Source organism: Pygocentrus nattereri, chromosome 21, assembly GCF_015220715.1.
Source record: "Pygocentrus nattereri isolate fPygNat1 chromosome 21, fPygNat1.pri, whole genome shotgun sequence".
NCBI classification, from domain to species: domain Eukaryota; kingdom Metazoa; phylum Chordata; class Actinopteri; order Characiformes; family Serrasalmidae; genus Pygocentrus; species Pygocentrus nattereri.
This window is the reverse complement of record NC_051231.1, coordinates 18953586-18976177: the sequence shown is the minus strand read 5'-3', so window position 1 is coordinate 18976177 and position 22592 is coordinate 18953586. Positions and strand designations below refer to the sequence as shown.

The 22592-nt window shown below is 41.2% G+C and overlaps 1 protein-coding gene across 1 annotated transcript; it reads left to right on the top strand.

Annotated features, from left to right (window-relative positions):
• Positions 1-87: 87 nt before the first annotated feature.
• Positions 88-4548, top strand: LOC108440347. The gene is made up of 2 exons (XM_017719174.2): positions 88-1592; positions 1721-4548. The coding sequence occupies exon 2, from the start codon at positions 1723-1725 to the stop codon at positions 2641-2643; it is 921 nt and encodes a 306-aa protein (XP_017574663.1). The 5' UTR covers positions 88-1592; positions 1721-1722; the 3' UTR covers positions 2644-4548.
• Positions 4549-22592: the final 18044 nt, after the last annotated feature.

The following is a 22592-nucleotide window of genomic DNA, read 5'->3' as shown; positions in this document are numbered from 1 at the left end:
CTCCTATTATCACCACACATGGCAAATCTTGACTGTACACCAAGATATAAAGAAATGTTCTTCTCAGTATTGAAATGCAGTTTAAAGTAAACAGTGGGCCATCACTGTAGAATTTATTTCAAGTCAAGGGCAACTACTCATACATTCTGAATGTAAGTTAAAGGAAGTGTGACAGTGAATTTCCAAATCCCTTCTACAGGTCTAGTCTAGTGTCTAAGTATCATGATAAAAAAAACTGGGTGAAAAGCACCGGCTGTGCAGGTCAATTATCTACACCAATACTCAATATTCTCTGGCCACCAGAGGGCGCTAAAACTGCAATATGTCAACTTCAAACTTACCAACAATCATAAACTTTGCTATATGTATCTTTTGGCACAGAAAGTTTCTAATGTTTTGTATTCCAGTGAGCTTGACAATTTTGAAAATACGTCTTTCAAAAGATTCTATTGTTTTCCTGCAAATCTTCGTTTTTTCATGCTCATCCACAAATTTTTATTACATTGTCTCAAACTTGGTCTTTAAACAACCAGTGAAATATTAAGGTCAATAATTATTTAAAAATCTTGCCTTGCAAAATTAAGAAAAGTGTGATTTTTTTTAAGGACATGTTTGACAACAAATACTTAACCGATTGAATTTTGGGCTAACTCTGGAGCAGTTGTGGGTTGGAGGTTAGGGAACCAGCCCTGTGACTGGAAGGTTGCTGGTTTGATCCCCTCGGCTGATAGTCCATAACTGAAGTGCCCTTGAGCAAGACACCTATCCCCAATTGCTCCACAGGTGCATGGATAAGGCTGCCTATCGTTCCAGGCAAGTGTGTTCACTAGTGTGCATGTATGTGGGTGTTTTACTGCACGGACAGGTTAAATGCATAGGTCTAATTCCACAGTGATGGTTCTGAATTCAATTCAACTAAAGCTTATCTAGTTAGCCTGCTAGCAAACATTTCATGCCCATTATGCTGAGCTGTTTGTCCTGGGTAGCCAATAGCTGCTGATCCTGGACAGCCAATTGAGCTTGTTCATAACTGTAGGGGGGTCTAACATAATGCGTTGGGGTCTTGCTGTATTGACCGCTGCATTGTCTCCTTGTGGCTCGATCATTATGATCATCATTTTCACTGTCTGTGAAACTTCATACAATTGTGCCGAATTCCGACTCCACCTCGCGTGCATGTGCTTCACATAAACATGCGGACGTTACAGGCTGTACTCCGGATTTCTTAGGTCATTTCTTTATCTTTCATTTTCCTTCACAGCAAACAACACAACAGGATCTAAAGCCAAATAAAGTTTCACTGTGGTGGTTTAGAAACGATTGTTATTGTTGCAGTACTTGAGAACTGGTGGGACTGAATGCCTTTCAGTTATAAGGATAAGTATTACGACATATTAAACACAGCTTTAAACCTCTGTCTGGAGCAATAAAGTTAATATCTGATGACCTGACTTTGCAATATTAGCTGACTTTATTTTTCTCCTCATTATTCTAGAAGGAGAAGAGGTAGACCTCAGAGAAGGTTTATGGATCCTCCAGAGCGAGCGACCGAGAGAGCACGTCAGAGCGTGCAACCGAGAGAGCATGTCAGAGTGAGCGACTGAGAGAGCACGAGGCTGACTAGCCTGTTAACTTTTAATCACATTTTATTTATTTTAACTTTAGTTATTTATCTTTAATTTGTTATTTGTTTATTTTTAACCTACCGGGCTGTCTAAAGACATGGCCCCACTCAGCTCTCCAGCTGGTTGTAGTAGCTGTCTGTGGCTGAGCCAGAAGGTCGCAGAACTCGAGGGAAGAATCTCGGTGCTCCACCAGATTAAAGACGATGAGGATCTCCTTGACTCTATGATGGCAACATCTCAGGCGATCAGCGCTGGATTAGACGGCAGTCTACCTCAAGCGGCTGCTTCGGCTGCAGGGGATGAGGAGCACTGGCCTCGGCTCGGAGCTAAGCCTAAGGCCATGAAGGTGTACTGCTCCACGCTGAGCCAGGCCGAGCCATGGTCCGTTGCAGGTGGACGCTCGCAGGATGGTAGGCGATCCGCCCGCCACCCGACAATTAGGAAGATCTGTGTAAACAACAGGTTCTCTGTACTGGAAGAGCTGGATGACGCCACTCCAACAACACCCATCAGAGTGAGCTCTCCAGCCATCAACTTCACCCCCGCTCCATCCAAAAACTCCGCCGGGCAGCGGGCTGCACCTGACCTGCAGAACTGTGGTTTAGCTTCGAGGGACATCCCCACCTCCAGAAGACCATCCGGCCAAGCTCCCTCCCAGACCCACACCCTGAGCAATCAGCCTGAACCCCCACAAGAAACTGCCGATCAAACACCACTGATCACCGAGCCGCAACCTCATCGTTTACCCCCGCGACAGGCCCGCAGGCCTCAACAAACCACCCTCATAGTTGGCGACTTGATCGTCAGGAACATTCAGCATCGCTCAGCTGCTGTCCACTCAGTCTCTGGTGCAAAGGTCTCTGACATTACGCTGCAGCTTCCCAGTCTTTTAAGAAAACACCATTTAGTGGAGAGGATAATAATCCATGTGGGATGTAACGCCATCAGAAACTGTTTTCAATTTGAAATGACAACTCAAGACCTACAATGCAAGTTCAATTATACCAGTAGTCATTAATAGTAGGAGACCTAGGACCAGCATTTTTACAAGAAATACCAAGAATCCTCATAATTTTAATGTTTTTATAAATCGTGATAATCTTATCAGCATTAAGCCATCTCTAATTTCCATAAACCCCCAAGAAAACTGTACTGATAACCCAATGAGTAGTCTTGAGAGTTTTAAGAAAAGAAAAGGTTTAGGTATAATCCATCTGAATATTAGAAGCCTACTACAAAAAGATAGAATGGATCATCTTAAAATCCTGGCTGCACAGTCTGATCCTCATATAATAGTTTTAACAGAGACCTGGCTTAGACACTGTACCAATGATGAAGATATAGTTTTAAATAATTTTATCCTCCATAGAAAAGACAGAGTTTCAAGGGGAGGGGGAGTTGCTATTTATACCAGTGTAAATTTACAAGCTAATGTTTTATGTGCAGTATCCAAAGAAAAATGTTATGAGTTCTTAGCCCTCCAGGTTTCACTCGGAAAAAATAACTCTTTTGTTTTAATTGGGATATACAGGCCTCCCTCTGCCCCACACTCTGCAGTCGAGTAATTAGCGGATCTTTTATCCAAATTTAGTGCTTCTGAATTGCTGGTCCTTGGTGATTTTAACCTCAACTGGCTTTCAAATGCATCCGTATAATATGTGGCAATCTTAACCTAACACAGTTAATCAATGAACCGACTCGCCCAAATCTGAAAGAACCCACCAAGTCAACCCTGATAGATCTAATACTCTCCAATAAAGCTGACAAAATTACTGCCTCAGGAGTTTTTGAACTTGGCATAAGTGATCATTGTCCTATCGGATGCATTAGAAACAGTTGCACAAACAAAACAGGCTCTCGATTGGTGGTTAGAAGAAATTTTAATAATTTTAATGAGCAAGCTTTCCTTTCTGACTTAGCATTGACTGAAATCCACCTTACACTAGAAATCTCAGATATTGATGGGGCACTAAACCACTTCAGTAAAACTTTCCTAACAGTGGTAAACAAACCCATTCAAAAAGTCAAGAATCAGAGACAGATAAAGTCCCTGGTTTACGGGTGAGGTTTCCTCATTGTTTAAGGCCAGAAATAAAGCTTGGTCAAATGCTAGACGCTCAGGGGAGAGAGACCATTGGCTTACCTTTAGACAGCTGAGAAATAAATGTACTTCTGCTGTTAGAAAAGCTAAATCAGAATATTACTTTAGCTTAATCACCAGCACTAGAAACCCTCAAAACGTCGGGAAAATAGTGAATTCTCTAAAAAATAATTCCCCCCTTTTTCCAACAAGCGTTTTAGTTGACGATCAGCTGATTTCTGCCCAGAAGGAAATATGTCAAGCTTTTAACTCATATTTTGCTGCAGCTGGCCACATCTTTGATAAGAATAGCACAAACCCATTGAATAAAGCTGATCTCAGCTCTACTGTTTCTAAAACGCATGGTCTTTTCTCACTCCAGCCATTTTCTCCATATTTAGTTGCTAATGCCCTGGCTAAAATTAATCCACGAAAAGCCACTGGAGAAGATGGGCTGGAAACCTTTTTATTGCATCTCGCAGCCCCGATTATTTTAGAATGCATCTTATACATTTTTAATCTTTCAGTTTTATCTTGCAGAATTCCCAGGGTCTGGAAAACAGCTCATGTAATTCCTCTGCATAAAGGTGGTGAATAATTATAGGCCAATGTCAAAACTGTCGTGTTTAGCAAAAATGTTAGAATCTCTAGTAAACCAGCAATTGAAATCATTTCTTCATGAAAATTCTGTTTTATCTAAAATCAGTCTATAACAGCACTATCTCTGCTACGACACTGGTTTTAAACCATCTTTAATCAGACATAGACAAGAAGAAACATTGTGCAGCTGTTTTTATTGACTTAACAAAAGTATTCGACACAGTTGATCACACTCTTCTTTTACGGAACTTAGAAAAGATTGGCTTTGATGCAACTGCGCTGGACTGGACCCAAAACTACCTCACTGACAGAAATCAATGCATGACATTGAATAATTATAAATCAGAGTTGGTATCTGTATCTAAAGGTGTACCACAAGGTTCAATTTTGGGTCCAGTCTTATTTATTATCTACATAAATTATATTGCTACCTCTGCTTCAACCTCAGACTGCAAAATTCACCTTTATGCAGATGATACGATTTTATATTGCTCAGCTGATTCTATTCATGCTGCAACAAGAAAATTACAGAGCTCATTTAATGCTCTGAAGGTGGCGTTATATAAGCACAAACTAGTTTTAAATGCCACGAAAACTAAGTTCATGCTGTTTTCCAGATCTTTTAATACTGATTTTAGTACTGTAAATATTACTACTCTGGCAGGATCCACTATTGAGTCACGGAATATAAATACCTTGGCATATGGCTGGATGATAAACTCAGTTTTAAACCACACATAAATAAACTAGTCAGTAAATGCCGACAGAAGCTGGGTTATTTTTATAGACATAAGTCCTGTTTCCCCATGCACGCCAGAAAAAGACTAGTTGAAGCAACTTAACTATCAGTGCTGGACTATGGTGACGTTATCTATAAATATGCTCCCTCCAGCTCTCTCAAATTACTGGACCCAGTGTATCACTCTGCCCTGAGGTTCATCACTGGAGATCCGTACAGAACTCACCACTGTGAGCTGTATGCGAAAGTTTGGTGGCCCTCTTTAACGGTACGAAGGGAAACACATTGGTTGATTTTTATTTATAAGACACTCTCCGGTCATTTGCCAGAATATATTACTTCATTGATGAATACAAATAACAGTAATTATCAGACTCGCTCTAGTAATTGGATCAGCTGCCAGGTACCAAGAGTTTTTACTGAACTGGGAAAATCTGCTTTTAGTCACAGTGCACCAGTGAGCTGGAATTCACTACAGGAAACACTAAAACTCAGCTCACTGGTGTCACTCAGTCATTTTAAACTTTTAATATCAAACCACCTACAGACAGCCTGTACCTGTTTTACTTAATCATATTTATTCGTAACTTTTATTTTTGTGTTAGTTCTCCTTAGTTCTCTATCTTTTTATTTATTTATTTCCTCTCATTTTATTTTAAGTTTTTTTTTATCATTACTTTTTTAATTTGTGATATTGTACTATTACCTTACTAATTTCTTATCTGCTTTTGATCTTAATTTCTTACCATTTAAATCTCAAGTTCTATTTTTTATCTACTTTATCTTTTATTCACTGTTATTTTAAATTTTCTTTTAATTTAATTGAAAATGAGGGTTGCCCTCAATGTACTTCCGAGTCAAAATAAAAGGTTGATTGATTGATTGATTGTTTGATTGATGGATGTAGTGAAGGTGGACATGGAGATGGTTGGTGTAAAAGTAGAGGAGGCAGTAGATAGGGCAAGATGGAGGCAGATGATCCGCTGTGGGACCCCTAAAGGGAGCAGCCGAAAGAAGAAGATTTTTCTCCTCATTATTCAGCAACAATACTTTCAGAGCTAGGACAAATGAACAAATTAGTATACATCACCACATAAGAGTTGCTGATAATTAAAAATTGTAGTAATTACAATTGTAATGGTAGTAATTTAAGATGAATTTTTTTGTTGTTTTTATGTAGAATAAATGACAAAGTGCCGTGGTTCTTTTAACCGTGCTTTACTGCGTCAGCTCCGCCTCCTTCATGTCTCTGTGACTCATGAGCAGGGGTGCAACTACATACTTTCTGAGGTGGATGCAAACATATTATCGGCGCACAAAATAAATAAAATGTAAAGGAAAACTCAACTAAAACAGTTACAGGCTGAATGTGTCTGAATGTGGCTAGAAACTAAGAGTTTAAGATGATTTAGTGACACCAGCGAGCTGAGCTTTAGACCAGGCTACCACGGTTAGGATATTAACTAGAATGTTGACTAGCTAGGTTAGCTAGCTAAACAGGCTACTATAAAGAGCTATGGCTTGACTAATGTCACTCGTTTTGAAGTTAAACCGAGAAAATAACCAGTTCAGGGTTAATCAGGTCGTAGCTGGAGAACCAAGTTTAGCTTTAACGTTAGCTTGCTGCCTCACTGCTATCATTCATCTGGCTGGCTGGGTAATGTTAATATGGCTAGCCTTAGCTAGCACAGTAACATACATCTTAAACTGAAAAGGCGATCTCTTCTGATTGTGTTAATCTATTCACGGTGAAGTACGGGATCTTTGGGGAAACTATGGAAGGTTTGACCTCTATTAGATTCCTTTATTTTTGAATAAGTGCATTTGGGAACGCAGCAGTGAGGCAGCTTTGCTAGAACCCAGTGGTCCAACGCTACTTTCATATCCTACAGTCTCGTTTTGGTAGACAAAGGTGACGTAGGTGAATAAAGCGTATAAACTGACCAACCTGCTGTCTTTCAACCACTTTGAGAAGCTTTTCTTCATCCCTACAACATCTTTTTCTCTCTCCCTCTTCCGTTTTCTGTTTTGTGCCCCGGAGAGCTTTTTTTTCTGCCCCTCCATCCTGAACACCCTGCAGGTGCTTGCGCCACGACGGGAAAAAAAAACAAACAAAAAAACACACGCCTTGACGCGTTCCCTATGGGGCGCGTTCTCAAGCGCCTGTGTTTGGGAGCAAATGACAGGAGGGTAGGGGACGGAGTGGATGGGCGCCTGATTAGTGCTGTGTTGTTTTTTGATGTGTATTATCATACTTGAACAAACAGCTCTTACAGAAAATGCAGACTAGAAATAATTTTCCGGCATCGTTTTGGCGCCCCTCTAGTGCAGCGCCCATATGCGCCGCATACGCTGCATACCCCCTTTTTGCGCCACTGCTCATGAGACTTGTAGTTTTACTGTTTAACACATATCACATCTCCCCTCTGTTAAAAAAAAAACTAAAGAACCTATTGTAGCATCAAATGTCACTACCAACTGATTAACTGTATAGCAAATAAATAAACTCATTTACAACTTTCTTACAATTTTTTTTGTTTGTTTCTGTTTACATTTTCTCTTTTATTTTCAACTAAAACTGCACATTTCAGATAATTTATATCAGTCTTTTAATGTTTAATGTTCCTTTTTGGCCTTTCACTAGTAAAGTACAAAGTGGTATTTTGATGTTGTTATTTTGCTTGTTCAGTCTGTGGTTTGTCAGAAACTGCAGAAACCATTTTCATCTGACACTGTTGGCAGTACTTTCAGATCAACTCGATTCCATCACAGTGCCTGTTCATTTGCTGTTGTGTTCATGTGAGTGAGGTGAGGTGAGGGGCTCTTTTGTCATGCAGTCTCTTTTGTTTGGCATTTTGTGCTTCTTTGCTTCTCATCACTTTAGTAGAGAGTGAAGTGGTGAGTAGATCTTCGTGAATCAGAAGGTTTGCTCGAATTCTTTTTCCTTTCAGCATCGATGCAGGTGACAATCCATTCTCCATTAGGTGCACTTCTGTAGAGGCTTTTGGACCGTTGTCAGTGAAGACAATACATGGATCTCTGTGTCTTGCAAATACAGACTTCATGAAGGCTATGACTGCTTTGCTACTTGGCGTCTGTAGAGTGGCTACTTCTGGGTAATTTGAGGAGTAGTCGGTCACTACAATGTGGCTTTTCCCTTGGAAGTCAAACAGATCAGCTCCTACATTATAATAAGGTCTGCTTGGTGTTGGATGTTGGACCAGTGGCTCTGCCTGCTGTTTTGACCTGTATTTCAAACACAATTCACAACTTGCTGTAATCTGTGAAATTTGTAATCTGTGAAATATGATTGATCCTTGGCCAATACATTACTTCTCTTGCTCGCCGTTTGCATTTCTCCTCCCCCAAATGATCTTCATGTATTTTGAGGAGCATCTCTTTTCTGAGGCTAGCTGGTATGAAATACCCCTTGCCCTTGTAGATGATATCATCGACAACTGTAAGGTCAGTTCTGCACATCCAGTAGTCATGCAGTGAAGCTGGACAGTCCTTCTTATGGCTCGGCCATCCATCCATTATGAACTTTTTCAGTGCTTTCGTGGTATCATCTGCATTTGTCTGTACCCTGATCTGTTCTGTTTTCTCTGCAGACACTGGGATCGATGCTACAACCATATCCTTGTAGGCCTGTATGTGCACACCTAATTCTGTATCATCCTCCTTGTTAATTTCTGCAGCGCGAGAGAGTGTGTCAGCAGCAAACATGTACTTGCCTGGTGTGTATGTCAAAATTGCATCATACTTTTGTAGCCTGACCAGCATTCTCTGTATTCTCAAAAAACAGTAATTCAAGGATTTGGTCATTATTGACACAAGAGGCTTGTGATCAGTCTCTACTGTGAATGTTTGACCATACACAAATTGATGAAATCTCTCACATGCATAGGTGATAACTAACAGTTTTTTCAGTTATTTTAACCTTATGTTTAATTATTTTATGTGTAAAGTGCAGTTGGATTGCTGCTCAATTTCGTTGTACACAGTGCAATGACAATAATGTTATCTTATCTTATTTTTCAATCTGTGCATACCTTGTTTCTGCTTCAGTTAGTGATCTTGAAGCATATGTCACAGGTTGCCAGGCATCACCATGCTGCTGAAGAAGAAACGCTCCCAAGCCTTGCAGAGAAGCACCTGCAGAAATCCTTGTGCTTCTGCTAGGGTCATAAAACTTGAGGACTGGATCTGCTGTGAGTGCTTTTTTAATGTATTCCAGCATTTCTCTTGTTCATGTGACCATGTCCAATTATTGTTTTGTTCTAGGAGAGATCTGAGTGTAGCTGTCCGTGCTGATAACTGAGGTATGAACTTTCCCAAGTATGTGACTATCCCGAGGAATCTCCTTACATCATCCTTGGTCTTTCTACATTTTCCATTGCAGATGTTTTCCTTGGGTCTGGCCTTACTCCGTTTTCTGAAACCACATCTCCTAAGAAGGTCAGCGTCTTTACAGCAAACTCAGATTAATCTTTATTGAGTTTTAAATTGACCTTTCTTATCAGATCTATGACTTGTCTCAACCTCATGTTGTGTCGTGTTCGGCTTCTGTTGTCCCGTAAATTATGATGTCCTTGTGGTGTGTTGGAGGTGCAGAGCTTCCAAGATGCATCATCTAACTTAATTTGCCAGAACCCAGAGGACGCGTCTAGCTTGCTGAACCAACACGCTCCTGCAAACTGTGACATAATTTCTTCTTTAGTAGGGAAGCTCTGTTCAGGTCTCTTGGATCCAAACAATTTTCATTGTTCATTGTTCATTCCATTTTCCTTTTCTACAATGTGCAATGAGATTACCCAGCGTATAGGTTAATTAATCTTTTTGATCACGCCCATATTTTCCATGTGGGTCAATTCCTCAAGCTTCCCTCTTAGTGCAAAAGGAACTTTGCGACATGCGTGAACTACTACGGTTTCATCTATATGTATTTTGTGCTCACCTGGGAGGCAGCCTAGGCCTTGACAAACTTCTCTGCCAGCAGTGACTCGCTGACTGACTCTGTGTGTGCTCCTGTTGCTGCAATGAACACCTTTTTCACCAGATTCAGTCTCTCACAAGCATTCAAGCCTAATATGGGCTGTGCATCTTTGTCCAAAATCAGGAGTTGTGCCTTGTAGCCTTTCCCTTGGTGTCTTAAGGTGGCTATGCAGCCTCCTTTCACTGACACATTTTCTCCAGTATAGCCAGTCACTTTTATTTGGTCAGGGTGCATTTTGCTTTTCTTGTTCAGTGTCTGATGTCTGGTGTCAATGTAAGAGATCAGATTGACTTGTTTAAATGGCATTACTGTGTCAGTGACTTCTAATGGAATAATCCATTCCTGTTTACTCTGACTGCGCACTTGCAAAGAGTCTACAAAGAATGTCTCCTCTTGTTCTTTGACAGCATGGACTTTTGTTTTGGCACCTTTTGATCTACAGCATCTGGCATAGTGGTTGTCCTTACCAAACTTGTTGCACATTTTACCATATGCTGGACATGCTCGGGGCTTGTGATGACCTGCACACTGGCCACATCTTTTGCTGACACTTCGCTTCATTTCTGTTTTTTGCTTTGGCTTCATATGATGCCTGTCTTCCTGCCCTCCTTTAACTGTATGCACAACTGTCTCTTGTTTGCTAAGCTCTTTAGCTTGTGCTTTGGTAGTTTTGGCTGCTCTACATAGTGCCACTGCTTTGTCCAAAGTCAAATCCTGCTTTCGTAACAGCCGCTCTCTTACTGCATTGTCAGGAATATCATATACTATTTTATCACAAATTAGAGAATCCTTAAGCTGGCCAAAGTCACACGTTTTACTCAGAGTATAATAGAGTATAATATAGAGTACTCAGAGTTCAGTCAAGTCTTCTTCTTTCTGATCAGAACAGAAAAAATTGTACCTTTTAATTTGCTGGAACTGTTCACCAGATAATTTTGAAGCTGTTGAATATGTCTAACGCTTCTTCTCTAATGACATGCAGCAGAATTGAAGCTTTCTTTTTCTCATCATCACCAAATGCGCCACTTGCTGCCATATAAATGTTGAAACGTTGCTTAAATCGCTTCCAATTTTCCGCTAAATTAACATTTAGTGCCATGCCGGCCGGGGGTTGTAGCTTCTCCATCTCACCTATGTTCAATCTGGCAACCACGCTCACTGCAACAAACTCTCTCTGCTGGGTTTTACCGCTGTTTTCTTTACTCACGAGCCTCTTGCTGCCTTTCTGTTGTCTTCCTTGTTTTTAATTTTATGATGCTTTTGACAAACGACAAACTGTCCTTCTCTCTCCAACTCTGCCTCCTTCATGTCTCTATGACTCATGGCACTTGTAGTTTTACTGTTTAACACACATAACAATTTTGGTTGAAAAGTCAGCAGCTTTTACATAGTCAGAAGGCCATTTGCTCAGACCATACGTCGCACAATGCATCAACCCTGTCTGCCCAGCCCTTGTCCCAGAAGGAAGTCTCTTCTGAAGCTGACGCACAAGAAAGTCAGCAAATAGTTTGCTGAAGACAAGCAGTCCAAGAACATGGATTACTGGAACCATGTCCTGTGGTCTGACGAGATCAAGATAAACTTATTTGGCTAAGATAGTGTTGAGCATGTGTGGCGGTGCCCTGATGAGGAGTACCAAGACAATTGTCTCTTGCCTACGGTCAACCATGGTGGTAGTAGCATCATGGTCTGGGGCTGCATAGGAGTTGCCGTTCATTAAGGGAAACATGAACTCCAACATGTACTGACATTCTGAAGCAGAGCATTAGCTCCTCCCTTCGGAAAATGCAACGCATGGCAGTTTTCCAACTCGATAACACAACTCCAAGATGGCAACTGCCTTGCTGAGGGTAAAGATGATGGACTAGCCAAGTATGTATCCAGACCTAAATCCAATTGAGGAGGAGCGCAGGGTGTCTAACATCCACCAGCTCCATGATGTCATCATGGAGGAGTGGAAGAGGATTCCAGTAGCAACCTGTGCAGCTCTGGTGAAATCCATGCACAATGGGGTTAAGGCAGTGCTAGATAATAATGGTTGTAACACAAAATATTGTCACTTGAGCACAATTTGGACATGTTCAATGTGAGGTGTGCTTACTTGTGTTGCCAGCTATTTAGACATTAATGGCTATGTGTTATTTTCAGAGGACAGTAAATCACTGGCTAAATCAAGTTATATTGAAGTGTCATTTCTGTAGAGCTGTCTCATGAAAAGATATAATAAAATATTTGCAGAAATGTGAGGGGTGTACTCACTCATTTTGAATTTGAGGGCTGCAACACATTCCAAAGAAGTTGGGACAGGGGCAACAAAAGACTGGGAAAGTTGAGGAATGCTCAAAAAACACCTGTTTGGAACATTCCACAGGTGAACAGGTTAAATTGAAACAGGTTAGTGTCATGATTGGGTATAAAGAGAGCATCCCTGAAAGGCTCAGTCATTCACAAGCAAAGATGGGGTGAGGTTCACCACGTTGTGAACAACTGTGTGAGCAAATTTTCAAACAGTTAAGCATAATGTTTCTCAATGTGCAATTGCAAGGAATTTAGGGATTTCATCATCTAGAGTCCATAATATCATCAAAAGATTCAGAGAATCTGGAGAAATCTCTGCAAGTCAGCGGCAAGGCAGCAAACCAACACTGAATGCCCGTGACCTTCGATCCCTCATTGCATTAAAAACCGACATCATTCTGTAATGGATATTACCACATGGGCTCAGGAACACTTCAGAAAACAGAAACATTGAACACAGTTCGTCACTCCATCTACGAGTGCAAGTTAAAACTCTGCCATGCAAAGCAAAAGCCATATATCAACACCCATCATCTGCGATGGACTGACACAAAGTGGAAAAGTGTCCTGTGGTCTGATGAGTCCACATTTCAAATTGTTTTTGGAAATCATGGATGTCGTGTCCTCCGGGCCAAAGAGGAAAATGGGGGTGTGTTAGTGCCCATGGCATGGGTAACTTGCACATCTGTGAATGCACCATTAATGCTGAGAGGTACATTGGAGCTGCCATCCAAGCAACATCTTTTTCAGGGACATCCCTGCTTATTTCAGCAAGACAATGCCAAGCCAGATTCTGCACGTGTTACAACAGCGTGGCTTCGTGGTAAAAGAGTGCGGGTACTAGACTGGCCTGCCTGCAGTCCAGACTTGTCTCCCATTGAAAATGTGTGGTGCATTATGAAGCACAAAAAATGACAACGGAGACCCCAGACTGTTGAACAACTGAAGTTGTACATCAAGCAAGAATGGGAAAGAATTCCACCTACAAAGCTTCAACAATTAGTGTCCTCAATTCCCAAATGCCTTTTGAGTGTTGTTAAAAGGTGATGTAACACAGTGGTAAACACGTCCATGTCCCAACTTCTTTGGAACGTATTGCAGGCATCAAATTGAAAATGAGTGTATTGTTGGTAATAAATCTAACTAACGTTTAATAATCTGTCAGATCTGAATTTGACTGTAAATGAAACAATACAAGTTTATGATAAAGTAATTACCCAGTTCATGTCTTCTTAGTAGCACAAATCACTCAGGTCATCTAATAAAAAATCATGCCATGTGACAACGTAAACACAGATGTTATCATTGTTGATAAATAGGGGTGTTTAGTCAACCTTAGAATAAGAGAAGTATTAAACTGTTTCAAATTCTTGTTTCGATCATTACTGCTTGCTACTGGTTTAAACTAGTAGGCCTAGAGGTACCCTTACCAGTTTATTGAAGGAGCAAAGCAGCTATTTCCCTTCTTATGTCCCCCACCCCCATCTATGTACACACACACACACACACACACACAAAAACACATGTAAGAATGTATGATGATGATAAGTAAAAGAAATGCTATAATTTTGATATAGACAGTCAGATTGACTAATAGGTCAGTATTCACTGTTGCCTTTTTTTAAATGTTAAAAGTGATGTGATTCATGATCATGATGTTTCAAAGCACTGTGTGAAGCTAAACATAAATACAATATGAAAACACTGAAAGAGTAATCAAAGTAAACTTATAAATATATATTAGGTTACAACATTACTAAATCATATTTTTCAGGGTGATCTGAGTATATTTATAATAACAATAATAAATAGTGAAACAAAATTCTATACCTAGAACCTAGAATACACTTTAGGACAGAATCTACAGCACTGGACATGCTTGCAAAATAAAGGAGATGTCATTCAGACTTTGCAGTGCTGAGATCAGAGGGGGAGTATAATTTCGGCAGGTATCAAAATAATACTGTCAAAATTCTACTCCCCCCAGTAAAATCCCCCTTGTTGAATTTAGAGACATATGATTTATATGCTGTAATCTATGAACCAGAATTCAGCAGAATAAGTTAATCATTCCGGTCATAATGCATATCCAGAGATAAGAGGGGTATCAATTTGACAGTGTAACGTTTGACAGGGGAGAGACGAACGCGGATGAAGCTAACAATATCCCAGGGATAGACAGAATTCGAATTCCACAAAACCAGTTCCAAGACAAAACACGGAAAAAGCCAAAAACCGCCAGCTAAAGTACAAAAGGGTGAAACCAAAAGACGAAGTCGGTAGAAACGAGAGAAAGGGTCATAACATGTTGTCATAGGATATCTAGAAATCGCTCAGTACGTTCTTATGGTGGTGAAGCAATACCTCGCACCGAACCCTACCTTGGACCAGTCTTAAATAATGCAAAAGTAGGTCAACCTGTACAGGTGCGTCTGATAATCAAGGAGACTGCGAGCGATGGTAGTGACGCGGGCGCTTGTCCCGAGTCATGTGATCTCCCGATGCCGTCTGGGAGATGGAGTCCGAGATAGCGTCCGAGACCGCCTGAGGCGTAACAGACAGGTTCACAATACACCTGACTGTGTAAAAGCTGCTGACTTTTCAACCAAAATTAATCTTAAATTACTACCATTACAACTGTAATTACTACAATTTTTAAGTATAGGCCATTCTTTTTTGCAGTAAACTAATTTGTCCATTTGTCCTAGCTATGAAAGCAATGAAAGCATTGTTGCTGAATAATGACGAGAAAGAAAATCAGCCAATACTGCAAAGTCAGGTCATCAGATGTGAACTTCATTGCTCCAGACAGAGGTTTAAAGCTATGGTTAATATGTCTTAATACTTATCTTTATAACTGAAAGTCATTCATTTCTCAAGTACTGCAACAAAAACAATCGTTTCTAAACCATCACGGTGAGACTTTATTTGGCTTTAGATCATGTTGTGTTGTTTTCTGTGAAGGGAAATTAAAGATAAAGCGTTATTTACACAGAGAAATAACCTAAGAAATCCAGAGTACAGCATGTAACGCCCACGTGTTCACGTGAAGTGCGTGCACGCAAGGGGGAGTCGGATTCTGCCGGGGAGTCGAAATTCGGCACAACACCGGCACAGAGGCCGCTGTTCCGCTGTATGTGCCTGCAGCCCGGAGAAACAGTGGGCGTAACGAATGGGCGGAGACACTGTCAATCATTTCTGGCATCGACCAATCATATGGACTGTCAATCAAAACTTGCATTGGCCAATCACAGTGTGAATGACCTGTCTCTCATTTTGTGCATCAGCCAATGGTTTGAAGGAAAGTGCAAAAAAGGGCGTTACATACTATTCAGACACAGAAGTGGGAAGATAGTTTGAAGTTGCCTTAAGTATCACCTAATTTCTTATTTCAGATCAATACATTGTTATAACTATTGTTTCTCTCTCTCTCTCTCTCTCTCTCTCTCTCTCTCACACACACACACACACACACACACACACACACACACACACATATATATATATTTGTAGTTACTTAATTAGTCTGTGCTTAATTAGTTTGTACTTAATTAGTTTTTTTCATGTATCTTTACTGAAGTATTTCTATTTTGGACGATTTTTTACTTTAACTACACTAGATTTCAAAGAAATAATATCTTATTTTTTAATCCACTACATTATGTAAAATCATGTTGTTCCTTTTGGTTTATGTGCACTAGCTTATATGTACATGCTTAGGTCTCTTTGGCAGGTAAGGCAGGACAGAGTTCATGCAAACAATGAATGACTGTCACACATAATTAGTGAACTGCTAAAACATGTTCTTCCTGACTTTGTGGGTAAATACATGAACACAACATAGAATTATGTGCACATATGCAGTTCTGACTGGCATGTGTCTTTTTCTGAGTTTATACACGCAGAAAATGGTTCATTGGTGTGAGTCAAGAACCACACAGATTTGGAACAACCCAAAGGTTTATTAAAACCAAGAAAAAAAAGAAGGAACCCAGTTACTGAAGCTGACATCCCACAGCTCTACTACCGTAACTAAAAATGCACAGAAGAGACCCAAGCGCTCTGATTGGCCTAGACACAAAACACATGTATGTACGGTGGCCCATAATGAACAAACAAGATGATCATTTAGCCAAATGATCTACAACCCTTTCTTTTAGCACGTACCTTTAGTTTAAACATACAGCATTTCATTCTTGCCTTAATGCTTTACGATTCTCAGTAAACAACCCAATAATGAAAATCTTTGTCAAACTTATGACAGTCCAACAGTGAATCAAATTGGATTAACACATCACTTTAACTTGTAGGCCTTGTTGTAACACCATCAGTGCAAGTGCATAAAACAAATAATTTTTTATAGTCCATATTTTACTGCATATATTTTGGGTTAGGCCTGCAAACACGGCCTGAACGTTTTGTATATAGCGCATTGTTGTTCTCAGATGGGAAATGTGCTGTGGGCTTGGGCCATGAAGAGGATGTGCATTGTGATTGCATGTTGTTTAGCTCTGGAGTATGTGGTATTGGGGGGACACTGCCTGTTGCGGAGGGGCCAGTGTTCTGGGGGTCCTGGTCCTCTGCACAAAGCTGTGCTGGTGACAGTGGCTCTGCATCAGGAAGGATGTGGCGGCGATTCCTCCTGTATGTCTTCCCATTGGACTGGATGATGTAGGAGTGCGGCTCCTTGCTCATCCCCTTCACGGTCCCAAGTTGGTCATATCCTTTGGCGGTCTGTATATGGACAACTTGTCGAACTGCTAAAGGCTGTAGCTGGTGGCTTGACTTGTCATACTGATTCTTTAGACTGAGTCTTTTGTTGAGAAGCTGTGCACTAACTTGCTGGGTAATCTTTGCGGCTGTTTCCAGTAGTTTGGTACACACCGGGATGCATGTCTGACGTAATATCAAACGTTGAATGGGTGAGCCTAATATTGTGTCACAGGGAATGTTCTTGAGGTTTAGAAGATCAAGGAAAACATCAGGTCCATCTCACCCTGCTGAGATTTCTCCATCAGCTGCTTGGCACTGTGAACTGCTCTCTCCACTAGCCCGTTTGACTGGGGAACCTCTGGGCTGCTGGTGGAATGAACAAAATCCCATTGTTTGGCAAAATCTTTGAAATGCTGACTGGTATATTGTCTGGCATTGTCAGAGTGTGGCATACCATGAACAGAGAAGTGTCTCTTCAATTTGGAGAATACAGTTGATGATGTCATGTCACGGAGAAGGTCGATTTCAAACCATCTGGAATATGAATCCACAAGCACTTGGTAGTGCTTGCCATGCCCTTCGAATATGTCTGTGGCCACTATGGACCATGGAAGGTCTGGAATTGTGTGAAGCTGAAGAGATTTTTTTTGCTGGTGAGACTTGGTGCTGCTACACACTGCACATGAGAGCAATTCCTCAGTGATATTTGTTGACATATTTGGCCAAAAGATGATGCTTCTAGCCCTGCGCTTGTTTGCTTCAATGCCTGGGTGGCCTTTGTGCACAGTGTATTCTTTGTGCAAAGATTGGGGTATGACTGCCTTGTGACCTTTCATGATGATCCCATCCTCCACCGTGAGTTCGTCTCTGTAAGGGAAAAAGAGACTGGCAGCGGGCTGAAGCTGGCTTTTTCTTGGCGGCCATCCTTGTTGGATGACTGTACTGAGGGTTTGTAGCACACCGTCCTCTGCTATGTGCCTTCTGGGATCTTCCAGCTGCGCTGTGGAGATGTAATTCACTGACATGACCTCAAAAGTATCGTTTTCAAGCATGCTTCGGAAGATTTGTGAGTTTGGAGCTCTTGAAAGTGTGTTGGCCACATACATGAGTTTGCCCTTTTTGTACACCAAGGTGGTGTCATAGCTCTGCAGCTGGAGCAACATTCTCTGGAGGCGAGCAGGGCCTGTGTGAATAGACTTCTTCAGGATAGTTACCAGAGGCTGGTGGCCGGTTTCCACGATTGTGGGCTTTCTATATATGTAGTCCTTGAATTTTGTGCAGGCGAACGCAACAGCTAAAAGCTCCTTTTCTGTTTGGGCATATCGTGTCTCTGTGTCTGTGAGGACACAGGATGCAAACGCTACTGGTCTGCCATTTTGCATGCATGCAGTTCCTAGTCCATAGCATGACATATCACAGGTAAGCGTGACTGGCTCCTTGATATTATAATATGCCAGTACTGGTGGGCTAGACAGGAGTGGCTGCTGAAACCAGCACCATGCAGACTTTTTGTGTGTCAATTTCCTCAGAGGCACTGCAATTTCTCTGAAGTTTGGGAAGTATTTCCCAAGGTAGGTAACCATGCCAAGAAAACGCTGTAGTAAAGTGACATCTGTGGGAACTGGCATGTTAGTGATTGCCACAGTTTTAGAGGGGTCTACTTTTAGGCCTTCGCTTGTAAAAATGTGGCCTACTTATTCCAATTGGAATTTGCATTTGCATTTAGCCTGAGATTGACCTCTCTTGCACATTCAAGTACTCTCCTCAAGTTGGCATCATGTTCAGCTACTCCACGGCCTCCAACGATGATGTCATCAATGATGACTGAGCATGGTTGACCTACGAACAGGCATTCCATGGAGTGCTGAAATACCTCACTTGCAGAGTTAATGCCAAATGGCATCCGTAGAAAAATGTAATGCCCAAATGGAGTGCTGAATGTTGTTAACATTGATGATTTCTTATCAAGGCCAGAAGGAATTTTTCGCATCCAGAACGGAGAACACTGTTGCCCCTGACATCTGTGCTGCTACCTCCTCAGCACTGCGCATAGGGTAATGGGGCCTTTTCAATGCTGAGTTAAGGTCTTTTGGATTCATGCACAGTCTGATTTCTTGCTTGTCCTTTTTATGTACTGCCACCATGGAAGAGACCCAGTCTGTGGGCTCTGCGACTGGTGTTATGACACCTATGCTTTACATGCATTCAAGTTAAGCTTTGACTCTTTCTTGCATAGCGACAGTGTTTCGATGAGCTGGCCAGATCACAGGATGTATGTTGGGATCCACAGTCATGGAATATGTGACTGGGAGCCCTTCAAGCCCTTCTCTGAACAGGTCTTAGTATTTTGTAAGAATCTGTGTGTTGAAATGTGCTCTGTTCTCCATGGTGACTTTATGGACATCAGGACTCATTTGGACAACTCCCATGCTCATGCATGCACGAAATCCTAACAATGGTTGAACCTCTTTGTCCACTATGAAAAAAGACAATGAGTATTGTTACCCTTTTAAGCATCATGGCAGTGTAACCATGCCATCCGTCTTAATGGTGGTGCCCCCATAAGCAACAAGATTTGCAGTTGTTTTGTGCTTTAAAAGTTCCTTTAAAACAAATCCTTAATCCTTCTCATTGGCTTTAAATTTGACAGTTAACACAATTGTCAACTTCGACACCATCCACATAAAACTTTGCATCTTTGCATGCTATGGGCTGACCCGCTGCTACTTTGTGCACTAACTGATTAGAAGCCTTTCTTTTTGAATTTCTTTTATTTTTTGGTTTAGACTTGCAACAACTTTTGTAGTGGTTTAGTTTTCCACAATCATGGCATTGTTGTCTGAACACTGGACACTTTTCCTGTTTGGCTGCATGACTATTTCCACAGTTACTGCAATTTGTGATGGTCTGAGGGAATGACTTTGGTTTCAACCGGTGCTTTCTGTTTGAAACTGGCCTTACTGCATCAGCACTGGTGGCTTGTGTGGCTAGCATCTTGCTGTTTTCCTCTATCATCTTGTGAATGCGACAGGTTGAAATGGCTTTGGCTAGCGTTAACTCACTATCTCTCAGTAGAGTTTTATTTATGGGGGTCACTGGTAATGCCACACACGATCCGGTCGCAAATAAGCTCGACAGTCAAGTCTCCAAAATCACAGCTTTTAGCTTTAATCCCTGATAAATGACTCAATACTCCTTTCTGATTCCTCGAATGGAATTTGTGTCTTTCCATTGTCCTGTTGCTTTGCGGGTTGCATATTTTGCTAAATTTTCTCTTCAAGCAGTTGGGATCTTCTCTAGACTCCGCCGTAGCTAATATCGCTCCGTGGGGCCCGGGCGCGTGCACTTCAGCTGCATAGACAAATGAACGTTCCCGTTCAATGGCTTCTGGTCCAGCAATACTAAGGAGAATATAAGCCCTCGTTGTTGCAGGCTTGTCAAAATGTGCCGCGGCAATAAAAATATCATACTCCCACTCAAAAATTTGCCAGTTCTCGGCGATATTTTCATTGAAAACAAGAGGGTCTGGCCTGCGAAATCCATCCGCCATTACATCCAGGTCCCTCACAAGCTAGCACAGTTCGGGGGAAAAAAAAGCAACAGGTAGTCCGGTGAGAGAAAAAAATACTCACAGGAGTATACCGGGTCCATACCGGGTTCTGACATCATTTAGAAACTGGTTCATTTGTGTGAGTCAAGAACCACACAGATATGGAACAACCCGTAGGTCTATTCAGAAACCATAAAAAAAAAAAGTAGGAACCCTGTTACTGAGGCTGACATCCCACAGCTCTACTACGATGACTAAAACTGCACAGCAGAGACCCAAGCACTCTGATCGGCCTAGACACAAAACACCAGTGTTGTGCGTGAACGAGTTCAAAAGAACGCGTTCATTGAACTCGCTCATTTTTTCGTGAACGTTGAACTGAACGCAACACATTTTTTAATAAAGAACTTGAACGTGAATTAGTTCACATTATGTGTCATGAACGGCAGACATCACTGTAAATGAACGTTGGAATTTGTTTTCCATTGAAAACTGAGTGACATCTGTTTTCTCTTTTGAAACGCAACGAGAGAAAGTTCCTCCCTCCTGTATTCTCGCTGGTGCCGCTTAAATCATGCATCACCAGACAGAAATGGTTTTGACATTGTGTGCGCAATGCATTACGGGCAACGTAGTGTCCGGCTAGAATAGTTAACATACTGGCTAGTTAATAACATACTGGCTTCCGCACGACGTTACCCGTGATGAATTGCAGCAGAGCGGGGTAGGCATAGCAACGCCGCGTAGCAGGCAACAACGAGAGCGCGGAGGGCTGGAGGAGCGAGCGAGAGAGAGAGAGCGCTGCAATAAAAAATGGCTAGTGGAAGTGATGGCACGGAGACAGACACCGATTCTCCTTATGAACGTTTAAAACAATTTTACACTCTTGCAAACCAAGACCCCGACGGCAAAAATCTTACCTTTCTGTGTAAGATATGTCCACCTGCGCAGCAAAAACAAGTTAGGACATCAACAACGTCCTTCTCGAATTTGAAACGGCACATTGAGTTAAAACATCCATCCAGTGTGAATGCATATATGCACGCCCTCGAGGGTCATAAGGGAGGAAAGGGAAAAAAGACCCCCTGCCAACCCCAAACTGCCAGCAGCTTGTTCCTGTAGATCATGTCCCCAGCACTGAATTGAAAAGGTCACCAAATACTGTATGAAAGTTGAAGTTACCTACCTAAAGTTGCATAAAGTTCCATCTTACACAAAGTGACATCTTAAAAATCACTGTATCAACCATAAAGATAGGCAGTTTCCTTAAAAATAAAGTTTTTTGTGCCTTTGAGTTTTGCCTTCATTACCTTCATTCAAGAGTTTTGCTCATTTCATACACACACATATGTATATATAATATCATATATATCAAATAATATATACATATTTCATATTATATATTATTTTTTTAATTAAATACTGGTAGATTTCATTGCACTAAGTATAGAACTGGTCTACCTTGTCTGTACTGCTGCAAGTTTCATCACCTGGTAAGAAACCCACAATTGCAGTGTCATGAGCAAATGTCTACAATGAGCAGTTTCAAAGGACGTATAGTGATTTCTAGCTTGTAGTGTGAAAAAAAGTATTTATTTGAATATCTCACGAAAAAAGTAAAATGAACTGAACTTTGAACTAGTTCAGAATTAAAATTGTGAACTTTGAACGTGAACTGTTCACTTTGAGCGTGTATGAACTGAACTTGAACTAGTTCAGAAAAGCTGTGAACTGGCACAACACTGCAAAACACATGTATGTACGGTGGCCCATAATGAACAAACAAGATGATCATTTAGCCAAATGATCTACAGTACAAACACGGTTTCTACCTAAACTTTGCTTGTTCACAAAAAAGTTATTCCATAGCCACTTGGTTCCTAATGGAAACTGTTTGTCTTGTGTTTTGTGCTAATGATAATTTAAGTCTCTGGTCTGCAGAATTTCCCCTTCTGACAAAAACTAACTAGATTACATAGCGTTTACATTAA

What these genes read in the sequence shown, in the direction of transcription:
- LOC108440347 (XM_017719174.2), top strand. Translation starts at nt 1,723, where the DNA reads ATGGCCCCACTCAGCTCTCCAGCTGGTTGTAGTAGCTGTCTGTGGCTG.